Source organism: Rana temporaria, chromosome 4 (assembly GCF_905171775.1).
Source record: "Rana temporaria chromosome 4, aRanTem1.1, whole genome shotgun sequence".
In the NCBI taxonomy this organism is placed as follows: domain Eukaryota; kingdom Metazoa; phylum Chordata; class Amphibia; order Anura; family Ranidae; genus Rana; species Rana temporaria.
This window is the reverse complement of record NC_053492.1, coordinates 356,124,056-356,148,894: the sequence shown is the minus strand read 5'-3', so window position 1 is coordinate 356,148,894 and position 24,839 is coordinate 356,124,056. Positions and strand designations below refer to the sequence as shown.

The 24,839-nt window shown below is 46.0% G+C and overlaps 1 protein-coding gene across 1 annotated transcript in view; it reads left to right on the top strand.

Annotated features, from left to right (window-relative positions):
- The first annotated feature begins 16,545 nt into the window (after positions 1-16,545).
- The window catches only part of PPP1R14C (protein phosphatase 1 regulatory inhibitor subunit 14C), a 116,619-nt gene continuing 108,325 nt past the window's right edge, over positions 16,546-24,839 (top strand). Inside the window, exon 1 of the mRNA XM_040350859.1 lies at positions 16,546-16,976. Coding sequence (XP_040206793.1) covers positions 16,734-16,976 — 243 coding nt within the window. The 5' untranslated portion in view covers positions 16,546-16,733. The remainder of the gene's footprint in view (positions 16,977-24,839) is intronic.

The following is a 24,839-nucleotide window of genomic DNA, read 5'->3' as shown; positions in this document are numbered from 1 at the left end:
TTGTTTTCACAAAGTTTGCTGCTAAACTGCTTTTAGATCTTTGTTTCAGTTGTTTCTGTGATGTAGTGAAATTTAATTACACGCACTTCATACGTTTCAAAGGCTTTAATCGACAATTACATGACATTTATGCAAAGAGTCAGTATTTGCAGTGTTGGCCCTTCTTTTTCAGGACCTCTGCAATTCGACCGGGCATGCTCTCAATCAACTTCTGGGCCAATTCCTGACTGATAGCAACCCATTCTTTCATAATCACTTCTTGGAGTTTGTCAGAATTAGTGGGTTTTTGTTTGTCCACCCGCCTCTTGAGGATTGACCACAAGTTCTCAATGGGATTAAGATCTGGGGAGTTTCCAGGCCATGGACCCAAAATGTCAACGTTTTGGTCCCCGAGCCACTTAGTTATCACTTTTGCCTTATGGCACGGTGCTCCATCGTGCTGGAAAATGCATTGTTCTTCACCAAACTGTTGTTGGATTGTTGGAAGAAGTTGCTGTTGGAGGGTGTTTTGGTACCATTCTTTATTCATGGCTGTGTTTTTGGGCAAAATTGTGAGTGAGCCTTGGATGAGAAGCAACCCCACACATGAATGGTCTCAGGATGCTTTACTGTTGGCATGACACAGGACTGATGGTAGGGCTCACCTTTTCTTCTCCGGACAAGCCTTTTTCCTGATGCCCCAAACAATCGGAAAGAGGCTTCATCGGAGAATATGACTTTGCCCCAGTCCTGAGCAGTCCATTCACCATATTTTCTGCAGAAGATAAATCTGTCCCTGATTTTTTTTTGGAGAGAAGTGGCTTCTTTGCTGCCCTTCTTAACACCAGGCCATCTTCCAAATGTCTTCGCCTCACTGTGCGTGCAGATGCGCTCACACCTGCCTGCTGCCATTCCTGAGCAAGCTCTGCACTGGTGGCACTCCGATCCCGCAGCTGAATCCTCTTTAGACCCGGTTCACAATGGGGCGACTCGTCAGGCGACTCAGCCGCCTGACAAGTCGCGTCCCATTGTAGTGAATAGAACCGTTCTAATAGGAGCGACGCAAGTCGCTCCGACTTAGAAAAAGGTTCTTGCACGACTTTGGGGGTGACTCGGGGGGACTTGCATTGACTTCTATACAGAAGTCATTTTGCAAGTCGGATCTGAAGTCGTCTTCAGGTCGCCTTGCCGAGTCGCCCCCGAAGTCGTGCCGCCCCAGTGTGAACCGGCTCTTAGGAGACGGTCCTGACGCTTGCTGGACTTTCTTGGGCACCCTGAAGCCTTCTTCACAAATGCAGTGGAATATTTTTTTATGGGATTAAGTTCATTTTCATGGCAAAGAGGAACTTTGCAATTCGTCTGAGCACTCTTCATAACATTCTGGAGTATATGCAATTTCCCATCTCAAAAACTGAGGCAGCAGACTTTGGTAAAATTAGTATTTGTGTCATTCTCAAAACTTTTGGCCATGGCTGTATGTATGTACTGACAAGCCCCTTATGTGACAGTAGTGTCAAGGTCCTCTCAATGGAGACATCAGGGGTCTTCTAGCTTCACCCCAAAAACAGTATATACAAATAAATCCTGTAATGAAACATTCCCCTTAACTAGGAAAATATATAAAGTTCTCAGGGAATTTTATATTAATTTTTAATTAACCACTTTCCGACCAGTGTGTTCATACTAAGTATGAACATTGATCTACTGGCTCCCTCTGCTGTCAATCAAATCCAATGAAGCGGACGCTGGGGTTGGGGCCAAGTCATACACTCGCGTCTATGGACGCAGAGTGTATGACACAGGTGTGCGCCCGCAAGGTAACCCCCTCGGAGGAGAGCTTCCTAAAGGGGGTAATCTAATGCGGGGAGGAGCCGCGAGAGCCGCCGTGGGACCCCAGAAGAGGATGTTCAGGGCCACTCTGTGCAAAACTAACTGCATAGTGGAGTTAAGTATGACATGTTTGTTAATAAAAAAAAAAAACTGAACCTTTACAATCACTTTAAAGTGATTCTAAAGTCTTAACGTAATTTTTTTTTTTTTTTCGTATTTAATAACAAACATCTCTATACTTACCTGCTCTGTGCAACGGAATTGCACAAATCGCTGGTGAACCTCTACTTTTTGGGTCCATGTCAGCGCTCCTGGCCCCTCCTCTCTGTCCAGTGACAGATAGGAAGCTGCTTCCCATGGGGGCACCCGAGCCCCACTGCTGTGTCCCGGAATTGAGGGGAGAGAAGAGCAGCAGGCATGCACGGCTCTGGATTGAATGTGGGCTCAGGTAAGTAAAAGGAGGGGGGTGAGTGGGGATGCAGAAGCCTAATTTTTTTTTTACCTTAATGCAAGGAATGGATTATGGAAAAAAAGTTTAGGCTTTACAACCACTTTAAGGTTTTTCACCTTAAGGCCTCTTGTCACCTTAAGACCGTTTTTGTGTCCGCTCCGTGTGTGTCCGTCGGCTCAGCGGGGATCGTCCGTAATCCCCGCTGAGCTGTCGGCGGACAGGGCGGTCCCCGCACACTGTGCAGAGACGCCCTGTCTTTCCTCCGCTCTCCCCTATGGGGAATCGGATGAAGACGGACCGTCTGTCCGTCTTCATCCGATGCGTTCCGCCAGACGGAAGAAAAATCGGGTTTTCTTCCGTCCGAAAAAACGGATCCTGACGGACGCGGACGTTAGCGGATGCTCCATCCGCTAACGGACGCGATCCCATAGGGATGCATTACAAGTCCGTAAACGGACTTGTAATAAACGGACGAACGGTCCGCCAATGTGAAAGGGGCCTAATGCATTCTATGCATTATTCTATGCATTTCTCTCATCTTCCAATATCACAAACACTTCCATTCTCTTAGAGCTGGTTCACACAGACGCGACTCGTCAGGCGACTTGGCCGCCTGACAAGTCGCGCTCCGTTCTGTACATTGGAACCGTTCTAAAAGGAGCGACTCAAGTCGCTCCAACTTAGTAAAAGGTTTCTGTACTACTTTGGGACAACTTCAGGGCGACTTGCATTCACTTCAATACAGAAGTCATTTTGCAAGTCGCCTCTGAAGTCGTGTGCAGATCGCCTTGCCGAGTCGCTCGGCAAGTCGTGCCGTCCCTGTGTGAACCGGCTCTTAGTGGTGGCGAAACATCTTTTTTAGATCGGGATGTTCATTTTGTAAATTTTTTTTTTTTTTTTATCGTTATTTGTGTTCACTCGCTATAAATTTTAGATTAAACTATTTTTGTTTTCTTTCTGTAAAATGCAAAATATTGAGACTATTGAGGGATCATTTTTTGGCAGCAGAATAGAACAGAGCATCCATTTTTAGTAGAGTGTGAGCAGAGTGTTCTGTTTTTGTTTTCTTTCTGTAAAAAAAATGTTTAAAATATAGAGACTATTGAAGGATCATTTTTTGGCAGCAGAATAGCATCCATAACAAAGCATCCATTTTTAGTGGAGTGTGAACAGGTTAGATTCCTTGAAAAGTTTTTATTCCTCTCTGGGTCCCCATTGGGGAGGTTCCCCTCACTTCCTGTGGTGTCAGTAGGAAAGGAAGTGAGCAGAATTACAAAAAACAGTATTAGTGGATTATGGGCCGGATTCAGAAAGATGATCGCATCTTTCTGCAGGCGTTACGCCGCTGTAACTTTGGGCGCAAGTTCCGTATTCAGAACCAACTTGCGCCCTTAGTTACGGCGGCGTAAAGTATGTGTGGTGGCGTAAGCCTGCCTAATTCAAATGGGGATGTTGGGGGCGTGTTCTATTTAAATTTCCCTTGACCCCGCGTATTTGACGTTTTATGTGGAAAAATCCCAGTGCGCATGCTCGAAATTATGCCGCAAAGCCTCTTTGGTTTCAACGTGAACGTAACTTACGCAAAGCCCTATTCGCGAACGACTTACGCAAACATTTCAAAACTCGGCGCGGGAACGACGTCCATACTTGACATTCGCTACGCCTCATATAGCAGGGGTAACTTTACGCCGGAAAAAGCCTAACGCAAACAACGTAAAAAAAAACGCCGGCGGGACTTACGTTTCTGAATCGACGTAAATACCTATTTAGCATATTCCTTGCGTAACTATACAGAAGCGCCACCTAGTGGCCAGCGTGAGAATGCAGCCTGAGATACGACGGTGTAAAACACTTACACCAGTCGGATCTTAGGGATATCTATGCGTAACTTGATTCTATGAATCAGGCGCATAGATACGACGGCCAGCACTCAGAGATACGACGGCGTATCAGGAGATACGCCGTCGTATCTTCTATCTGAATCCGGCCCTATATATGCAAAAAATTAGATACTATTAGACTAAGTGCTAAATTATGTGCAAATGCTGCAAATAACGTGCTAGATTAAGTGCAAAGTTGCTAATAAATATGCTAAATGGATAAACAATCAAGAAAAAATATATATGTGTAAAACCTATGTGTAAATACAAAAGACCATTAGAATATGAATGCTATCAAAACACCTTACATGTGCAATATGCAAAATACTAGGAATTGTAATATAAAACAGCAAACAGTTATCAATATAAAACAGCAAACAATTGTCAATATGGAACAGCAAACAAAAAAAATCAATTCACAAAGTGTTCTAATAGTGAAAAGTCCACTGCTAGCAGTGCTCCAAAAGGATGTGCAATGCGTTTCAAAATAAAAAAATGTCCACTAGTGGTAGTGCTCCATACACTCGATATTTAAAAATAGGTTATTAAAGGTGCAACTGTTTCTTCCACCCGATAAACACGTGCCACCATCACCAACGGCTAGATTGAACACTCACCAGACCCCGCACAATAAAAGGCCCCAAGTTATTGCTTTTTTGATAGCCACTGGATTTGTCCTGCTTCTCCCTCTCACAACGGATTCCTTAAAGGAGTTCTCCAAGCTAAAACTTTTAACCCCCGCTGTGCCCGGGCTGTAAAACTATACAAAATAAACTTTCACTTACCTGCCTATGATCCCCCGTTGTTCCGATATCGCCTTCACGTTCTCCGGTCCCGGTCTGTTCCACTTCCTGCGGGTCGGTGACTCACAGTGCGCTCAGCCTATCAGCGGCCGCAGCAATGTCCCGTCGCGGCCGCTGATAGGCTGAGCGCACTGTGAGTCACCGACCCGCAGGAAGTGGAAGAGACCGGGACCGGAGAACAGGACGGCGATATCGGAACAACAGGGGATCGTAGGCAGGTAAGTGAAAGTTTGTTTTGTATAGTTTTACAGCCCGGGCACAGCGGGGGTTAAAAGTTTTAGCTTGGAGAACTCCTTTAAAGGATCACTAAAGGAATTTTTTTTTTTTAGCTAAATAGCTTCCTTTACCTTACTGCAGTACTGGTTTCATGTCCTTATTGCTCGTTTTTGCTTTGAAGTTGCTGTAAAACTGCTGTGATCTCCACACTTCCTGGTTGTCTATTTCCTTATAACCACAGTACTGAGAGCTTTTCACTGTGGTCTAAGCTGTCATTACTGTGTGTCTAAAACTTAACAGAACCAATCAGATTCATTTTAAAAACAAAACACTGCCCTGGATTTGTTTGTTTTTGTTCTGTGTGTCTCTCTAGTTCACAGGAACATGAAACCAGTTTAAAAGTGAAACTAACCTGCAGGCACATTATATGATTAATTTTTTATCTATTTGTAATCATTTTTAAAAGGAATCAGTTAACTTTTATGTCTCTTTACCCTGTAAACAGTCATTTCAGCAAAAAAACAAAATTCCTTTAGTGACCCTTTAACCACTTGAGATCAGCGCTATGGTCGAAAGACGTCCACAGCGCGGCTCTCAAGTGCCGGGTGGACCTCCTGTTGTTGTTGTTCCCTGTGCGGGCCGCTGGGGGCACGCAGCGGGGAAACGACGTGCCCGGCGCATCGTTCGGGAGCTGATGCGTGTGCCTGGCGGGCGCGATGTCCGCCAGACACACGCGATCGTCGGTGACGCAGCAGGACGTGGAGTTCTGTGTGTAAACACAGAGCTCCACGTGCTGTCAGGGAGAGAGGAGACCGATCTGTGTCCCTTTACATAGGGACACAGCATCGGTCACCTCCCCCAGTCAGTCCCCTCACCCCACACAGTAAGAACACAATGAGGGAATACATTTAACCCCTTCACTGCCAGTCACATTTATACAGTAATTAGTGCATTTTTATAGCACTGATCGCTGTATAAATGTGAATGGTGCCAAATTTATGTCAAAAGTGTCCGATGTGTCCGCCATAACATCGCAGTCCCAATAAAAATCGCAGATCACCGCCATTACTAGTAAAAAAAAAAATCATTAAAAAAAATCATAATTCTGTCCCCTATTTTGTAGGCGCTATAACTTTTGCGCAAAACCAGTCGCTTATTGCGTTTTTTTTTTACAAAAATACGTCGAAAAATACGTATGGGCCTTAACTGAGAAAAAAAATAGTTTTTTAAAAAAAAAATTGGGATATTTATTATAGCAACAAGTAAAAAATATATATATATTTTTTAAATTGTCGCTCTTTTTTTGTTTATAGCGCAAAAAATAAAAACCGCAGAGGTGAACAAGTACCACCAAAAGAAAGCTCTATTTGTGGGGAAAAAAGGACGTATATATATATATACATATATATATATAAAACTCCTTTGCGCCGGTGACATTCACATTACTTTATATAGTAGTAGATTATAAACATGGAGGGGTGGGACCACATATGCTCAATGATGTTCATGTCTGGTGACCGGGCTGGCCAATCCTGGAGCATCTTGATCTTCTTCGCCTTAAGGCCTTAAGGAACTTGTATGTGGAGATGGAAGTATGCGATGGAGCACCATCCTGCTGCAAAATTTGGCCTTTTTTATGGTTGGGAATATAAGAGGTAGCTAAGATTTCTTGGTATTTTAGACTATTGATGTTGCCTTCCACCATGCAGATCCCTCGCACACCCCCATACTGAATGTAACCCCAGACCATGATTTTGCCTTTTACCAAACTTCACTGTTTTCTGGGTAAATTTCGGCTCCATGCGGGTTCCACTAGGTCTCCTGCAATATTTACGGCGACTGTGGTGTAATTCAACAGATGATTCATCTGAAAACTCCACCTTCTGACACTTTTCCAGAGTCCATACTTTTAGCAGGCTGTGGCTCTTGGCAAATGCCACACGGTTTTTCAATTGTCTTTTGTTTAGTGCTGGCTTATGGGCACTGATTCGACCATGGAGGCCATTTCGAGACAGAATCCGACAAACTGTTCTGGTTGACACAGGGACTTCAGGTGACCAGGTCTCGTGGAGCTCTGTTGCAGTGGAAAATGGGCTGGCCTTGGATTTTCGAGCCAACAAACGGTCCTCTCGAAAGGTGGTATGGAGGAACCCCATTAGAGAAAGGTGATATGGAGGGACCCCATTAGAGACAGGTGGTATGGAGGAACCCCATTAGAGACAGGTGGTATGGAGGAACCCCATTAGAGAAAGGTGGTATGGAGATACCCCATTAGAGAAAGGTGGTATGGACGAACCCCATTAGGGAAAGGAGGTATAAACGTACCCCATTAGAAGGTGGTATGGAAGAACCCTATTAAATAAAGGTGGTATGGAGGTACCCCATTAGAGAAAGGTGGTATGGAGGTACTCGTTAGAGAAAGGTGGTATGGAGGAACCCCATTAGAGAAAGGTGGTATGGAGGAACCCCATTAGAGAAAGGTGGTATGGAGGAACCCCATTAGAGAAAGGTGGTATGGAGGGACCCCATTAGAGAAAGGTGGTATGGAGGGACCCCATTAGAGAAAGGTGGTATGTAGGGACCCCATTAGAGAAAGGTGGTATGGAGAAACCCCGTTAGAGAAATGTTGCATGGAGATACCCCGTTAGAGAAAGGTGGTATAGAGAAAACCCATTAGAGAAAGGTGGTATGGAGGTACCCATTAGAGAAAGGTGGTATGGAGGGACCCATTAGAGAAAGGTGGTATGGAGGAACCCCTTTAGAGAAAGGTGGTATGGAGAAACCCCGTTAGAGAAATGTTGCATGGAGGTACCCCGTTAGAGAAAGGTGGTATAGAGAAAACTTATTAGAGAAAGGTGGTATGGAGGTACCCATTAGAGAAAGGTGGTATGGAGGTACCCATTAGAGAAAGGTGGTATGGAGGTATCCATTACAGAAAGGTGGTATGGAGGAACCCCATTAGAGAAAGGTGGTATGGAGAAACCCCGTTAGAGAAATGTTGCATGGAGATACCCCGTTAGAGAAAGGTGGTATAGAGAAAACCCATTAGAGAAAGGTGGTATGGAGGTACCCATTAGAGAAAGGTGGTATGGAGGGACCCCATTAGAGAAAGGTGATATGGAGGAACTCCATTAGAGAAACGTGATATGGAGGTACCTGTTAGAGAAAGGTGGTATGGACGAACCCCATTAGGGAAAGGAGGTATGGACGTACCCCATTAGAAGGTGGTATGGAAGAACCCTATTAAATAAAGGTGGTATGGAGGTACCCCATTAGAGAAAGGTGGTATGGAGGTACTCGTTAGAGAAAGGTGATATGGAGGGAACCCCGTTAGAGAAAGGTGGTATGGAGGAACCCCATTAGAGAAAGGTGGTATGGAGGAACCCCATTAGAGAAAGGTGGTATGGAGGAACCCCATTAGAGAAAGGTGGTATGGAGGGACCCCATTAGAGAAAGGTGGTATGGAGGGACCCCATTAAAGAAAGGTGGTATGGAGAAACCCCGTTAGAGAAATGTTGCATGGAGATACCCCGTTAGAGAAAGGTGTTATAGAGAAAACCCATTAGAGAAAGGTGGTATAGAGGTACCCATTAGAGAAAGGTGGTATCGAGGGACCCATTAGAGAAAGGTGGTATGGAGGAACCCCATTAGAGAAAGGTGGTATAGAAAAACCCGTTAGAGAAATGTTGCATGGAGATACCCCGTTAGAGAAAGGTGGTATAGAGAAAACCCATTAGAGAAAGGTGGTATGGAGGTACCCATTAGAGAAAGGTGGTATGGAGGTACCCATTAGAGAAAGGTGGTATGGAGGTACCCATTAGAGAAAGGTGGTATGGAGGTACCCATTAGAGAAAGGTGGTATGGAGGAACCCCATTAGAGAAAGGTGGTATGGAGAAACCCTGTTAGAAAAATGTTGCATGGAGATACCCCGTTAGAGAAAGGTGGTATAGAGAAAACCCATTAGAGAAAGGTGGTATGGAGGTACCCATTAGAGAAAGGTGGTATGGAGGTACCCATTAGAGAAAAGTGGTATGGAGGTACCCCATTAGAGAAAGGTGATATGGAGGAACTCCATTAGAGAAACGTGATATGGAGGTACCCGTTAGAGAAAGGTGGTATGGAGGGACCCCATTAGAGAAAGGTGGTATGGAGGAACCTCATTAGAGAAAGGTGGTATGGAGGGACCCCATTAGAGAAAGGTGGTATAAAGGAACCCCATTAGAGAAAGGTGGTATGGAGGGACCCCATTAGAGAAAGGTGGTATAAAGGAACCCCATTAGAGAAAGGTGGTATGGAGGGACCTGTTAGAGAAAGGTGGTATGGAGGGACCCCGTTAGAGAAAGGTAATATGGAGGGACCCCATTAGAGAAAGGTGGTATAGAGGGACCCCATTAGAGAAAGGTGGTATGGAAGGACCCCATTAGAGAAAGGTGGTATGGAGGAACCCCATTAGAGAAAGGTGGTATGGAGGGACCCTGTTAGAGAAAGGTGGTATGGAGGGACCCCATTAGAGAAAGGTAATATGGAGGGACCCCATTAGAGAAAGGTGGTATAGAGGGACCCCATTAGAGAAAGGTGGTATGGAGGGACCCCATTAGAGAAAGGTGGTATAGAGGGACCCCATTAGAGAAAGGTGGTATGGAAGGACCCCATTAGAGAAAGGTGGTATGGAGGAACCCCATTAGAGAAAGGTGGTATGGAGGGACCCTGTTAGAGAAAGGTTGCATGGAGGAACCCCGTTAGAGAAAGGTGGTATAGAGAAACCCCATTAGAGAAAGGTGGCATGGAGGAACCCCATTAGAGAAAGGTGGTATGGAGGTACCCCGTTAAAGAAAGGTGGCATGGAGGGACCCATTAGAGAAAGGTGGTATGGAGGTACCCATTAAAGAAAGGTGGCATGAATGAAACCCCATTAGAGAAAGGTGGTATAGAGAAACCCTGTTAGAGAAAGGTGGTATGAAGGAACCCCATTAGAGAAAGGTGGTATGGAGGGACCTGTTAGAGAAAGGTGGTATGGAGGGACCCCATTAGAGAAAGGTAATATGGAGGGACCCCATTAGAGAAAGGTGGTATAGAGGGACCCCATTAGAGAAAGGTGGTATGGAGGGACCCCATTAGAGAAAGGTGGTATGCAAGAACCCCATTAGAGAAAGCTGGTATGAAGGAACCCCATTAGAGAAAGGTGGTATGGAGGGACCCCATTAGAGAAAGGTAATATGGAGGGACCCCATTAGAGAAAGGTGGTATGGAGGGACCCCATTAGAGAAAGGTGATATGGAGGTACCCATTAGAGAAAGGTGGTATGGAGGGACCCTGTTAGAGAAAGGTGGTATGGAGGAACCCCATTAGAGAAAGGTGGTATGAAGGAACCCCATTAGAGAAAGGTGGTATGGAGGGACCTGTTAGAGAAAGGTGGTATGGAGGGACCCCATTAGAGAAAGGTGGTATGGAGGAACCCCATTAGAGAAAGGTGGTATGGAGGGACCCTGTTAGAGAAAGGTTGCATGGAGGAACCCCGTTAGAGAAAGGTGGTATAGAGAAACCCCATTAGAGAAAGGTGGCATGGAGGAACCCCATTAGAGAAAGGTGGTATGGAGGTACCCGTTAAAGAAAGGTGGCATGGAGGGACCCATTAGAGAAAGGTGGTATGGAGGTACCCATTAAAGAAAGGTGGCATGAATGAAACCCCATTAGAGAAAGGTGGTATAGAGAAACCCTGTTAGAGAAAGGTGGTATGAAGGAACCCCATTAGAGAAAGGTGGTATGGAGGGACCTGTTAGAGAAAGGTGGTATGGAGGGACCCCATTAGAGAAAGGTAATATGGAGGGACCCCATTAGAGAAAGGTGGTATCGAGGGACCCCATTAGAGAAAGGTGATATGGAGGTACCCATTAGAGAAAGGTGGTATGGAGGGACCCCATTAGAGAAAGGTGATATGGAGGTACCCATTAGAGAAAGGTGGTATGGAGGGACCCTGTTAGAGAAAGGTGGTATGGAGGGACCTGTTAGAGAAAGGTGGTATGGAGGGACCTGTTAGAGAAAGGTGGTATGGAGGGACCCCATCAGAGAAAGGTGATATGGAGGTACCCATTAGATAAAGGTGGTATGGAGGGACCCCATTAGAGAAAGGTGATATGGAGGTACCCATTAGAGAAAGGTGGTATGGAGGGACCCCGTTAAAGAAAGGTGGTATGGAGGGACCCATTAGAGAAAGGTGGTATGGAGGTACCCATTAGAGAAAGGTGGTATGGAGGAACCCCATTAGAGAAAGGTGGTATGGAGAAACCCCGTTAGAGAAATGTTGCATGGAGATACCCCGTTAGAGAAAGGTGGTATAGAGAAAACCCATTAGAGAAAGGTGGTATGGAGGTACCCATTAGAGAAAGGTGGTATGGAGGTACCCATTAGAGAAAGGTGGTATGGAGGGACCCCATTAGAGAAAGGTGATATGGAGGAACTCCATTAGAGAAACGTGATATGGAGGTACCCGTTAGAGAAAGGTGGTATGGAGGGACCCCATTAGAGAAAGGTGGTATGGAGGAACCCCATTAGAGAAAGGTGGTATGAAGGGACCCCATTAGAGAAAGGTGGTATAAAGGAACCCCATTAGAGAAAGGTGGTATGGAGGGACCCCTTTAGAGAAAGGTGGTATAAAGGAACCCCATTAGAGAAAGGTGGTATGGAGGGACCTGTTAGAGAAAGGTGGTATGGAGGGACCCCGTTAGAGAAAGGTAATATGGAGGGACCCCATTAGAGAAAGGTGGTATAGAGGGACCCCATTAGAGAAAGGTGGTATGGAAGGACCCCATTAGAGAAAGGTGGTATGGAGGAACCCCATTAGAGAAAGGTGGTATGGAGGGACCCTGTTAGAGAAAGGTGGTATGGAGGGACCCCATTAGAGAAAGGTAATATGGAGGGACCCCATTAGAGAAAGGTGGTATAGAGGGACCCCATTAGAGAAAGGTGGTATGGAGGGACCCCATTAGAGAAAGGTGGTATAGAGGGACCCCATTAGAGAAAGGTGGTATGGAAGGACCCCATTAGAGAAAGGTGGTATGGAGGAACCCCATTAGAGAAAGGTGGTATGGAGGGACCCTGTTAGAGAACGGTGGTATGGAGGGACCCCATTAGAGAAAGGTGGTATGGAGGAACCCCATTAGAGAAAGGTGGTATGGAGGAACCCCATTAGAGAAAGGTGGTATGCAAGAACCCCATTAGAGAAAGCTGGTATGAAGGAACCCCATTAGAGAAAGGTGGCATGAATGAAACCCCATTAGAGAAAGGTGGTATAGAGAAACCCTGTTAGAGAAAGGTGGTATGAAGGAACCCCATTAGAGAAAGGTGGTATGGAGGGACCTGTTAGAGAAAGGTGGTATGGAGGGACCCCATTAGAGAAAGGTAATATGGAGGGACCCCATTAGAGAAAGGTGGTATGGAGGGACCCCATTAGAGAAAGGTGATATGGAGGTATCCATTAGAGAAAGGTGGTATGGAGGGACCCTGTTAGAGAAAGGTGGTATAGAGAAACCCCATTAGAGAAAGGTGGTATAGAGAAACCCCATTAGAGAAAGGTGGTATGGAGGTACCCGTTAGAGAAAGGTGGTATGGAGGGACCCCATTAGAGAAAGGTGGTATGGAGGGACCCCATTAGAGAAAGGTGGTATGGAAGAACCCTGTTGGAGAAAGGTGGTATGAAGGAACCCCATTAGAGAAAGGTGGTATGAAGGAACCCCATTAGAGAAAGGTGGTATGGAGGGACCTGTTAGAGAAAGGTGGTATGGAGGGACCCCATTAGAGAAAGGTGGTATGGAGGAACCCCATTAGAGAAAGGTGGTATGGAGGGACCCTGTTAGAGAAAGGTTGCATGGAGGAACCCCGTTAGAGAAAGGTGGTATAGAGAAACCCTATTAGAGAAAGGTGGCATGGAGGAACCCCATTAGAGAAAGGTGGTATGGAGGTACCCGTTAAAGAAAGGTGGCATGGAGGGACCTATTAGAGAAAGGTGGTATGGAGGTACCCATTAAAGAAAGGTGGCATGAATGAAACCCCATTAGAGAAAGGTGGTATAGAGAAACCCTGTTAGAGAAAGGTGGTATGAAGGAACCCCATTAGAGAAAGGTGGTATGGAGGGACCTGTTAGAGAAAGGTGGTATGGAGGGACCCCATTAGAGAAAGGTAATATGGAGGGACCCCATTAGAGAAAGGTGGTATCGAGGGACCCCATTAGAGAAAGGTGATATGGAGGTACCCATTAGAGAAAGGTGGTATGGAGGGACCCCATTAGAGAAAGGTGATATGGAGGTACCCATTAGAGAAAGGTGGTATGGAGGGACCCTGTTAGAGAAAGGTGGTATGGAGGGACCTGTTAGAGAACGGTGGTATGGAGGGACCTGTTAGAGAAAGGTGGTATGGAGGGACCCCATTAGAGAAAGGTGATATGGAGGTACCCATTAGAGAAAGGTGGTATGGAGGGACCCCATTAGAGAAAGGTGATATGGAGGTACCCATTAGAGAAAGGTGGTATGGAGGGACCCCATTAAAGAAAGGTGGTATGGAGGGACCCCATTAAAGAAAGGTGGCATGGAGGGACCCATTAGAGAAAGGTGATATGGAGGGACCCCATTAGAGAAAGGTGGTATAGAGAAACCCCATTAGAGAAAGGTGGTATGGAGGGACCCCATTAGAGAAAGGTGGTATGGAGGAACCCCATTAGAGAAAGGTGGTATGGAGGTACCCATTAGAGAAAGGTGGCATGGAGGGACCAAGGGCAGATCCAGAGTCTAGTCTCGGGAGGGGCACTGCCAGAAAATAAGGTGTTGCTTACAGAAATCAATTAGGTGTCCGGTGTGTCCTCTGCAATGTTGCAGTACCGCTAAAAAATCAATGATCGCCGTCATTACTAGTAAAAAATATTTAAATATAAATGCCATAAATCTATCCCATAGTTTGTAGATGATGGTCAGAGACTGCAGACATGGTACAAGAGATGGTCAGAGACTGCAGATGTGGTACAAGAGATGGTCCGAGACTGCAGACGTGGTACAAGAGATGGTCAGAGACTGCAGACGTGGTACAAGAGATGGTCAGAGAATGCAGACATGATACAGGAGATGGTCAGAGACTGCAAACGTGGTACAAGGGATGGTCAGAGACTGCAGACATGGTACAAGAGATGGTCAGAGACTGCAGACATGGTACAAGAGATGTTTAGAGACTGCAGACATGGTACAAGGGATGGTCAGAGACTGCAGACATGGTACAAGAGATGGTCAGAGACTGCAGACATGGTACAAGAGATGGTCAGAGACTGCAGACATGGTACAAGGGATGGTCAGAGACTGCAGACGTGGTACAAGGGATGGTCAGAGACTGCAGGCGTGGTACAAGGGATGGTCATGGTACAAGGGATGGTCAGAGACTGGAGACATGGTATAAGGGATGGTCAGAGACTGCAGACATGGTACAAGAGATGGTCAGAGACTGCAGACATGATACAAGAGATGGTCAGAGACTGCAGACATGGTACAAGGGATGGTCAGAGACTGCAGACGTGGTACAAGAGATGGTCAGAGACTGCAGACGTGGTACAAGGGATGGTCATGGTACAAGTGATGGTCAGTGACTGGAGACATGGTACAAGAGATGGTCAGAGACTGAAGACATGGTACAAGAGATCAATGCAGCCTCATCAGTGCCCATCATTGCAGCCTCACTGTACATATGAACGCAGCCCCACTTTTGTATATTAATGCAGTCCCACTTTTGTATATAAATGCAGCCCCACTTTTATATATAAATGCAGTCCCACTTTTGTATATTAATTCAGTCCCACTTTTGTATATGAATGCAGCCCCACTTTTGTATATAAATTCAGTCCCACTTTTGTATATAAATTCAGTCCCACTTTTGTATATAAATGCAGCCCCACTTTTGTATATAAATTCAGTCACACTGTATATATAAATTCAGCCCCACTGTGTATATAAATGCAGCCCCACTGTATATATAAATGCAGTCCCACTTTTGTATATAAATACAGCCCCACTTTTGTATATAAATGCAGTCCCACTTTTGTATATAAATGCAGTCCCACTTTTGTATATAAATGCAGCCCCACTTTTGTATATAAATGCAGCCCCACTTTTGTATATTAATGCAGCCCCACTTTTGTATATAAATGCAGCCCCACTTTTGTATATTAATGCAGCCCCACTTTGTATATGAATGCAGCCCCACTGTTGTATATTAGTGCAGCCCCACTGTTGTATATTAATGCAGCCCCACTTTTGTATATTAATGCAGCCCCACTTTGTCTATGAATGCAGTCCCATTTTGTCTATGAATGCAGTCCCACTTTTGTCTATGAATGCAGTCCCACTTTTGTCTATGAATGCAGTCCCACTTTTGTCTATGAATGCAGTCTCACTTTTGTATATGAATGCAGCCCCACTTTGTATATGAATGCAGCCCCACTTTGTATATGAATGCAGCCCCACTTTGTATATGAATGCAGCCCCACTTTGTATATGAATGCAGCCCCATTTTGTATATGAATGCAGCCCCACTTTGTATATTAATGCAGTCCCACTTTTGTATATGAATGAAGCCTCACTGTGCATGGCATTCACCATGGCATTGCCTCGATCACACACAGCAGGTATCTCCTCTCCCGACGTGTGTCATGGAACAAACAGGAGCTTTAGGTTTGTGTTTGGCAGGGCAGTGTGCTCTAGCAAGGTCCCCCCCTAAACGGGCTTGTGTGATAGACAAAACACTGATTCAATCAGTGTTCCATCTCCATCTACTATCACACAAGCAGGTCTAGCACAGGCAGCACAGCCGAACACAGACCCAGCTCTCACACACAGCAAGAGATGCCCGGTGTCATACACGCAGGAGAGAGGGGGAGCGCTGCAGTCAGCTACAGCTCAAAGCAGCCTCAGGACAGGCAGCCTACCGGGCTGCGCCAGATCGGCCCTGGTGATGACAGAGAGAGAGTGAGAGACTCGGCAGCGGCAGCTGCAGGCACTGCAAAGCAGTTTTAAAAGAAATTCTAAAAAAAAAAAAAAAAATGTGCCAATGTGACATGATTGCCTGGGGAGGGGGGAGGGGGGGGGGGGCAATTGCCCTGTTGCCCCCCCCCCCCTGGATCCGCCGTTGGGAGGGACCCATTAGAGAAAGGTGGTATGGAGGTACCCATTAGAGAAAGGTGGCATGAAGGAACCCCATTATCCACCTAGTAGTGCTGTTTGTTTGAAGGTGCTTTCGCTGATTTTGAATCTTTGGCTCTGGGTGCCCTTTAAGCCTCTGCCCCACCCATTTCGAGCCTTAAAGGACGTCCCCTCTTCCAGAGCAGCCAACGGGAGCTCGTCGTTCCCCGGCAGGAGGCGGGCAGTGTGCAGGTGCTAGGTGAAGAAGAGCCGGAGTGGGAATCTAGAGGACGAGAAGACGGCGGAGAAGGTGGGGGCGGACCGCACGGAGAACACATCGTGATGAAGAATTAGAATTGAGCGGCCAGAGAGGACGTGTGACCGAGGCTCGCAGTGTACCGGAGGGGGGGCTCTCTCAGGGAGATGTCTGCACTGAGCGGCACCGAGCCCACAGCCGGGGGAAGGGTCTTCTTCCAGACCCCACTGGCACCCCACCAATCCCGGGACGGCTCCCCGCCGCCGGTGGTGTCTCAGCACAAGCAGCAGCAGCAGAAGAGACAGCAGCAGGGCAAAGTGACTGTGAAATACGACAGGAAGGAGCTGAGGAAGAGGCTGGTGCTGGAGGAATGGATTGTGGAGCAGCTCAGTGAGCTCTATGGATGCCAGGTACAGGGTGGAGGGGGGTTGGGATTTATATATGGGGGGGCATCATGTATAAGAGGATATATAGGATTTATATGGGGGAAGGGGGCGTGTATAGTATTTTATATATGGGGGGCATCATGTATAAGAGGATATAAAGGATTTATATGGGGGGGAGGGGGCGTGTATGAGGGGCTGTATAGTATTTTATATACAGGGGCTGCATAGGATTTATATATGGGGGGGGGGCTGCATAGGATTTATATATTGGGGGGGGGGGGGCTGCATAGGATTTATATATTGGGGGGGGGGGGCGGCTGCATAGGATTTATATATTGGGGGCATGTATGTGGGGCTGCATAGGATTTATATATTGGGGGGGCTGCATAGGATGTATATATTGGGGGGGGGGGGGACATGTATGGGGGGGCTGCATAGGATTTATATATTGGGGGGGGGGGGGCTGCATAGGATGTATATATTGGGGACCTGTATGGGGGGCTGCATAGGATTTATATATTGGGGGGGCATGTATGGCAGGCTGCATATGATTTATGTTGGGGGGGGCATGTATGGGGGGCTGCATAGGATTTATATATTGGGGGGCATGTATGGGGGGCTGCATAGGATTTATGTTGGGGGGGGGGTGAATTGGATGTATATATGGAGGGAAGGTAGGTGTGGGGGAGTCAATGGGATATATATATATATATATATATTAAATGGGTTTTTGAATAGGTTTTATATATAAAGGGGAGGTATGTATTTGGGGGGGGGGTGAATGAGATTTATATATGGGGGGGGGGGTTAAATGGGATTTTTATAATGGGGGGGGGGGGTAAGGAGAAGAGGGGATCTGCTTTCCTATCTAGGAGGTGAATGTGTGCTGCAGTGCCATGTACCCCAAAGTTCTGTTCCCCATATAGAGGCGTCTGGAGAGATGACATCAGTATTGGGAGGGGGGGGGAACACCATTGGATACACAGTTCTTGTTTTGCAGACAGTGTATTGTGTTTGATTTGTCGTCCTTTTAAATGCCACTGATCTGTGCTGACGGATTGGAATTATGAGCCGACAGTCATGTGACCCCCCCCCCCCCCCCAATCATATATGCAGGGCTGGGGGGTAAAGTAGATCTGAACCTGATCAGTAAAGCAGATCTTCATTTCCAAAAAGGAGTTTACATCTCCCCCCCCCCCAATCCCAATGAACCCCTGAGTGGGTAAGGTTTTTCTTTACCATGTCTTTTGAATCCCCTTTTACTTGTCCTCTGGGTTGTCCTCAAACACATACTTGCACTACCTGTGTTTCTAGTGCTGCACCCCAGGTTCTGTGCCGCCATCTTTCTTTTGCATGTTTGGGAACTGGCTGTCCCTTCCAGGTCCTTGCAGTTGGCTCCAATGATGTGACTCCCGAAGCTTCCAGATAGCTAGACAAGGAGGGGGAGTAGTAATATAATAGAAAGTAAATAAAAGGGGTGTTGGTCCACTTTAAAGGATACGCACACTTTCAAAAAAAGCGCACTAATCCCGCTTGCCCTTCATCTCTGGATTGGAGGGAGGCCCTGTAGACATCCATGGGGCTCTACTGCGCAGGCGCGTCCAGGACACGGAGGACTCCAAGCATGGGATGTAAACATTCCCTGGAGGCTGCACCTGACAGATCAAGGTAAGTATACATTTCTGAACTTATTTAACTCACCTTAAGGCTCAGGTTCACACTGATGCAATGCAGGAATCGCTGCGTTTTCCGCATTGCATCGCAATCCGCTGTGGGTATCAATTAAAAGTTAATGACACTCCAAAAGCAGGTTGCAGAACACGATACGTTTGCTAGAATGGAAGGGCATTGGTATGAACACCCATGCAATCCGATTTCAGCGCGGCAAAAATGATGGGCTCAAATCGCTCCACACAGAATTGCATGTGATTTGTACAGGAACATGGTGCGTTTCATATGCGGTGTGCCACATCGCACCTTTGTGAACCCAGGCTGAAAGGGCAAACAGGATAAGTACACTTTCTCTGAAATTGTACTCGTTCATCAATTCTTTTATAGGGTGCCATTTAGCCTTCATAAAACGAGTCCTTCCTCAGGCTCTTCTTGTATAGGGTTGACAACACTTTTTCCCAATTGTGATCCTCTGATAGTGGCTACAAGTGGTTGTTTCAAAATATAACACACAGGCATTGCAGGGGGGGCACGCATGTAGAGGCTGGAGGAGATCAGCAGCACTGAAATTCAACAAAGGACTACATTGATTCAGTGTTGTCGCAAACTTTCCCCTCATTTCACACAATTGGGCCCCTTTCACACTACCCCCACTTGAAAGCGCGCGATTTTGATGCAATTTTTGCGCAATTTCAGGAAATGCCTGTGTAAACTTGAGGTCTATGGACCTCAACTCGCATCAAAGTCAGACCAAAGTAGTACTTTGAAGTCAGTGCGACTTAAAGTCGCATATATATATGAATGGTTATCATTGGGAATCGTGTGATACGCATTGTCATGCGACTCTGATGTCCTAAGTCGCACAACTGCGAAAGGGGCCTTATAGATACATATCTATTTATTTATTTATTTATTTGGAATTTTTTTTGTGACTTAGCCAGCATTTCCGCCTTTCTCGCCTTAACAATGACATAGCTCCCCTGAAGCCTATTGGAATATTCACATCATGCATCTCAGGAGTCTTCAGAGGAATGTACAGAAGTTGCACATGCGCCATAGAGCATCATCAAGAGGGCAGCTGTCTGTTTATGGTTTCTTGCAGCCAAAGCCCTGATTTACCTGCCACAATCTTCAGTGGGGCAGCTATCTCTTTATGATTCCTGCAGCCAGGCCCCTGATTACCTGCCACAATCATCAGGGAGCAACTGTCTGTTCACAGTTCCTGCAGCCAGACCCCTGATTACCTGCCACAATCTTCAGGGGGGCAGCTGTCTCTTCATGGTTCCTGCAGCCAGACCCCTGATTACCTGCTACAATCATCAGGGGGGCAGCTGTCTCTTCGTGGTTCTTGCAGCCAGACCCCCGATTACCTGCCACAATCATCAGGGGGCAGCTGTATCTTCGTGGTTCCTGCAGCCAGATCCCTGATTACCTGCCACAATCATCAGGGGGCAGCTGTCTCTTTGTGGTTCCTGCAGCCAGACCCCTGATTACCTGCCACAATCATCAGGGGCAGCTGTCTCTTCGTGGTTCTTGCAGCCAGACCCCTGATTACCTGCCACAATCATCAGGGGGCAGCTGTATCTTCGTGGTTCCTGCAGCCAGATCCCTGATTACCTGCCACAATCATCAGGGGGCAGCTGTCTCTTTGTGGTTCCTGCAGCCAGACCCCTGATTACCTGCCACAATCATCAGGGGGCAGCTGTCTCTTTGTGGTTCCTACAGCCAGACCCCTGATTACCTGCCACAATCATCAGGGGGCAGCTGTCTCTTCATGGTTCCTACAGCCAGACCAATGATTACCTGCTACAATCATCAGGGGGCAGCTGTCTTTGTGGTTCCTGCAGCCAGACCCCTGATTACCTGCTACAATCATCAGGGGGCAGCTGTCTCTTTGTGGTTCCTGCAGCCAGACCCCTGATTACCTGCCACAATCATCAGGGGGCAGCTGTCTCTTTGTGGTTCCTGCAGCCAGACCCCTGATTACCTGCCACAATCATCAGGGGGCAGCTGTCTCTTTGTGGTTCCTGCAGCCAGACCCCTGATTACCTGCTACAATCAGGGGGCTGGCTGCAAGAACCTGGAAGAGAAATTCGTCTCCAGGTGATATAAGCAAAGATGGTGGTGTGGACCCGGTGTGCTGCGGCAGATTACAGCAGAACAGCGATGGATTCGCTGGACATGTAAATTGTGTTTTAGGGATAAGTGGGGTTATGTTCCCTTTTTAAGGTTGACGTTACTTACATATAGAGAGAGAGACTAAAATGGAATGAATGATACAAGTAGTCTGCTGTCATTTGTGTTTATTCCTGGACTTGGTGATGCATGTAAAGCATTGCCTGTGGGTCACCTTCATTTAATGCCATAAGTACTACGTACTGTCTGGCTAAGGCTATTGTGTCTGGCTCTGGCACTTCTGCATTAGATCAGATTTAGAAAGCGTTGACTGTATTTAATTTGTGCACATTATTTATAAATCCTCCAATAGTACTAAAATCTGGTGGATGATGATCAGGGGTATGTAAATAGGGGTTGGGAAATGTCATTTAAATACATGTTGTCTCCCTGTCCGTTTTGGAGCCACCTATGTGCTTTTTGATATAAATGTGTGATGCACTGGGTGGTCTTGTGTCTAAATGTCTGTTCTTTGTACTGTTTCTGCATTCTCATTGCTGTGTAATAAACCACTGATGTCATTGCTATGAAAACTGCAGGATGATGCATGATACAGGCAAACGGACCTCCTTGCTTTACAAAAAAGCGGCATCTTTTTCTCATCTTTGTGGAGACTGTAGCAGAAAAGAATGACATGTATCGGCATCCTACACACAGTGTACAGTAATTCTGGGGATACGTATGACACTAAAGAACACAAGCCGCATTTATGTTTTCATTGATACTGCTTTAGTCATTGCTTTCCTCCCGGTGATTATCTGATGCCAGGCGCTGCCTGTTTTCTAGTAAGAAATGCAGTATGGGGGTAAAACACATTACTTTTATATCCTCAGTGTTCTGCAAAAATCATATAGTGCTGCAGATCCCAGCATGAACTAAGTTTAGTGCCCGTTATTCCTCCGTGGCTGGATCTACTCGCCGGGTCCCGTAGAGCCACTTTTGCATGTGCACGGCCATGTCCTTAACCACTTCAATACAGGGCATTTTCACCCCCTTCCTGCCCAGACCAATATTTTGTTTTCAGCGCTGTCGCACTTTGAATGACAATTGCGCGATCGTGCGACGTTGCTCCCAAACAAAATTGACGCCCTTTTCCCCCCACAAATAGAGCTTTCTTTTGGTGGTATTTGATCACCTCTACGGTTTTTATTTTTTGCGCTATAAACAAAAATAGAGCGACAATTTTGGAAATTTTTATTTTTATTTATTTTTTTATCCTCAGTCTAGGCCGATACGTATTCTACATATTTTTAGTAAAAAATAAAAATCGCAATAAGCGACTGGTTTGCGCAAAAGTTATAGCGCCTACAAAATAGGGGACAGAATTATATATTTTTTTTTTTTACTAGTAATGGCGGCGATCTGCTTTTTTTTTTTTTTTTTTTTTTTTTTTTTTTTTTTTTTTTTGCGACTGCGACATTATGGCGGACATTTTTGGCACCATTCACATTTATACTGCAATCAGTGCTATAAATATGCACTAATTACTGTATAAATGTGACTGGCAGGGAAGGGGTTAACACTAGGGGGTGAGGAAGGGGTTAAATGTATTCCCTATATAGTGTTCTAACTGTGGGGGAAGGGGGGTGACTGGGGGAGGTGACCGATCTGTGTCTCTATGTACAAGAGACACAGATCGGTCTCCTCTCTCCCTGACAGCACCGATGTCTGTGAGAGCCGAGAATGAGAAATGATCTCATATGTAAACATATGAGATCATCTCTCATTGGCCGCACAGATCGCCTAGCAAACGGCCACTCCGATTGGTCGTTCACAGCGATCTGTGATTGGCTGTGTCCAAGGGACATGGCCAGCACAGAAGTTCCCCGCTTTTTTTTTTATTTATTTTTTTTATTGTGACCGTGACTTTGCGGCGGACATTTTTGGGACCATTCACGTTTACACAGCGATTGGTGCTATAAAACTGCACTGATTACTGTGTAAATGTGACTGGCAGGGAAGGGGTTAACACTAGGGGGAGCTGAAGGGGTTAAATATGTTCCCTAAAGTGTGTTCTAACTGTAGGGGGACTCGCAAGGGGAGTAGACCGATGTGTGTTCCTCTGTACTGGGAACACACATCAGTCTCCTCACCGCTGATAGGACATGGATCTGTGTGTTTACACACACAGATCCATGGTCCTGCCGTGATTGCGGTCAATCGCGGGTGCCCGGCAGACATCGTGGCCACGCGCACCGGGTCCCGAGCAATGCGGCAGGGGCGCGCGCCCCCTAGCGGCCGGGAAGCAAGGACATCATATGACGTTCAGTCTGAAGGACGAAAGGTCCCTACCAATGTCATTTTACTATGACTCGGTAGGGAAGTGGTTAAAAGTCCACCAAGTGAGTTCTTTATAGCAGCTGGAGCCTACACTTTGCCGGTTCCTTCAGAAGTTGAAGCTCTTGGGTCATGCACTACCCTACCCATAAATTAGGGGAGAGAGACTAGATTAGTAGCTGGGGCAAGTTGTTGTGGGCTTGTTGTGCTGTGAATGACTGTGCTCATCTCCAGCATGGAGCAGAGACTACGAGCCAGGCCTTCTCGTCCAACATCAGTTTCTGACCTCACAAATGTGCTTCTGGAAGAATGGTCAAACATTCCCATAGACTCACTCCTAAACCTTGTGGACAGCCTTCTCAGAAGAGTTGAAGCTGTTATAGCTGCAAAGGGTGGGCCAACCTATTTTGAACCCTACAGACTAAGACGCCATTAAAGTTCATGTGCGTGTAAAGGCAGGTGTCCCAATACTTTTGGAAATATAGTGAGGGGTCATGTGCAGGACAGTCTTCGTTCCAATTTCTGCAGTGAATGCATATAAACCAAAACACTTTAGTAGACCTCTAGTGTGCGTCTCAACTCCGAACTCAGCATAGTAAATTCCATCAGGCATGTGCAAAAGGCATTTTGAGGACACGCATTTTTCTTATGTTTTGGCATTGTCAACAATTTCAGCTACCTGAATGAATGGATCAAGGCAACCTACCACCAAGAGTTTCTATTAAGGAGTAGATGGGCATCCAGTGACATGGACCTGCTTGGACCTTGACTAGCATCCCAGAGGGGGCATCCACGTGGGTCTGATGCATAGATCAGGACAGACACATTGCATTCTGATGCGTGCATTGGATGCACATGGATTTGTGCCCTGAAATATTTATTGGGGTCCGTGCAGGTCCTTGCAGCTCGCTGCCTGTCGCTGATTTCAACAGTCTGCTTGCGCACCCCGTCACAAAACACTTGTGCATCTCAGGAGGCTGAAGACAGCTCTTTGCATTGACATACAGATTGGTATTCTCATGTGAATGAGGCTTAAAGGAGTTGTAAAGGAAAATGTATATATTTTTTAGACATAATAGTTAACTGATTCCTTTTAAAAATAGATAAAAATCAATCCGTATAATGTACCTACAGTTTCAGTTTCGTTTTTGCATGCGGTTTCCTGCTTCTGTGATGTACAGAGACACAGAGCCAATACAGGGCAGTGATGGTTTGTAAAATCACCTCCGTGATTAGTGACCACAGAGAGAAATCTCACAGTACTGTGGTTATCGGGAAACAGACAACCAGGAAGTGTTCAGAACAGAGAAGCATTACAGCAACATCAAAGCAAAAACAAACAATGAGGACATGAAACCAGGACTGCAGTAAGGTAAAGGAAGCTATTTAGCTAAAAAAATAATTCCTTTAGTGACCCTTTAAAACCATGCATCTGTTTTGGTCTTCATTGACAATAAAAAGTTGGTTGTCAGTGGTTAACCACTTCCTTACTGGGCCTATTCTGGCACTTCTCTCCTTCATGTAAAAATCATATATTTTTTTTTTTTTTGCTAGAAAATTGCTCAGAACCCCCAAATATATATATATATATATATATATATATATATATATATATATATATATATATATATATATATATATATATATATATATATATATATATATATATAATGTATATTTTTAGCAGACACCCTAGGGAATAAAGTAGCGGTCATTCCAACTTTTTATCTCGCACGGTATTTGCCCAATCATTTTTCATGCGCC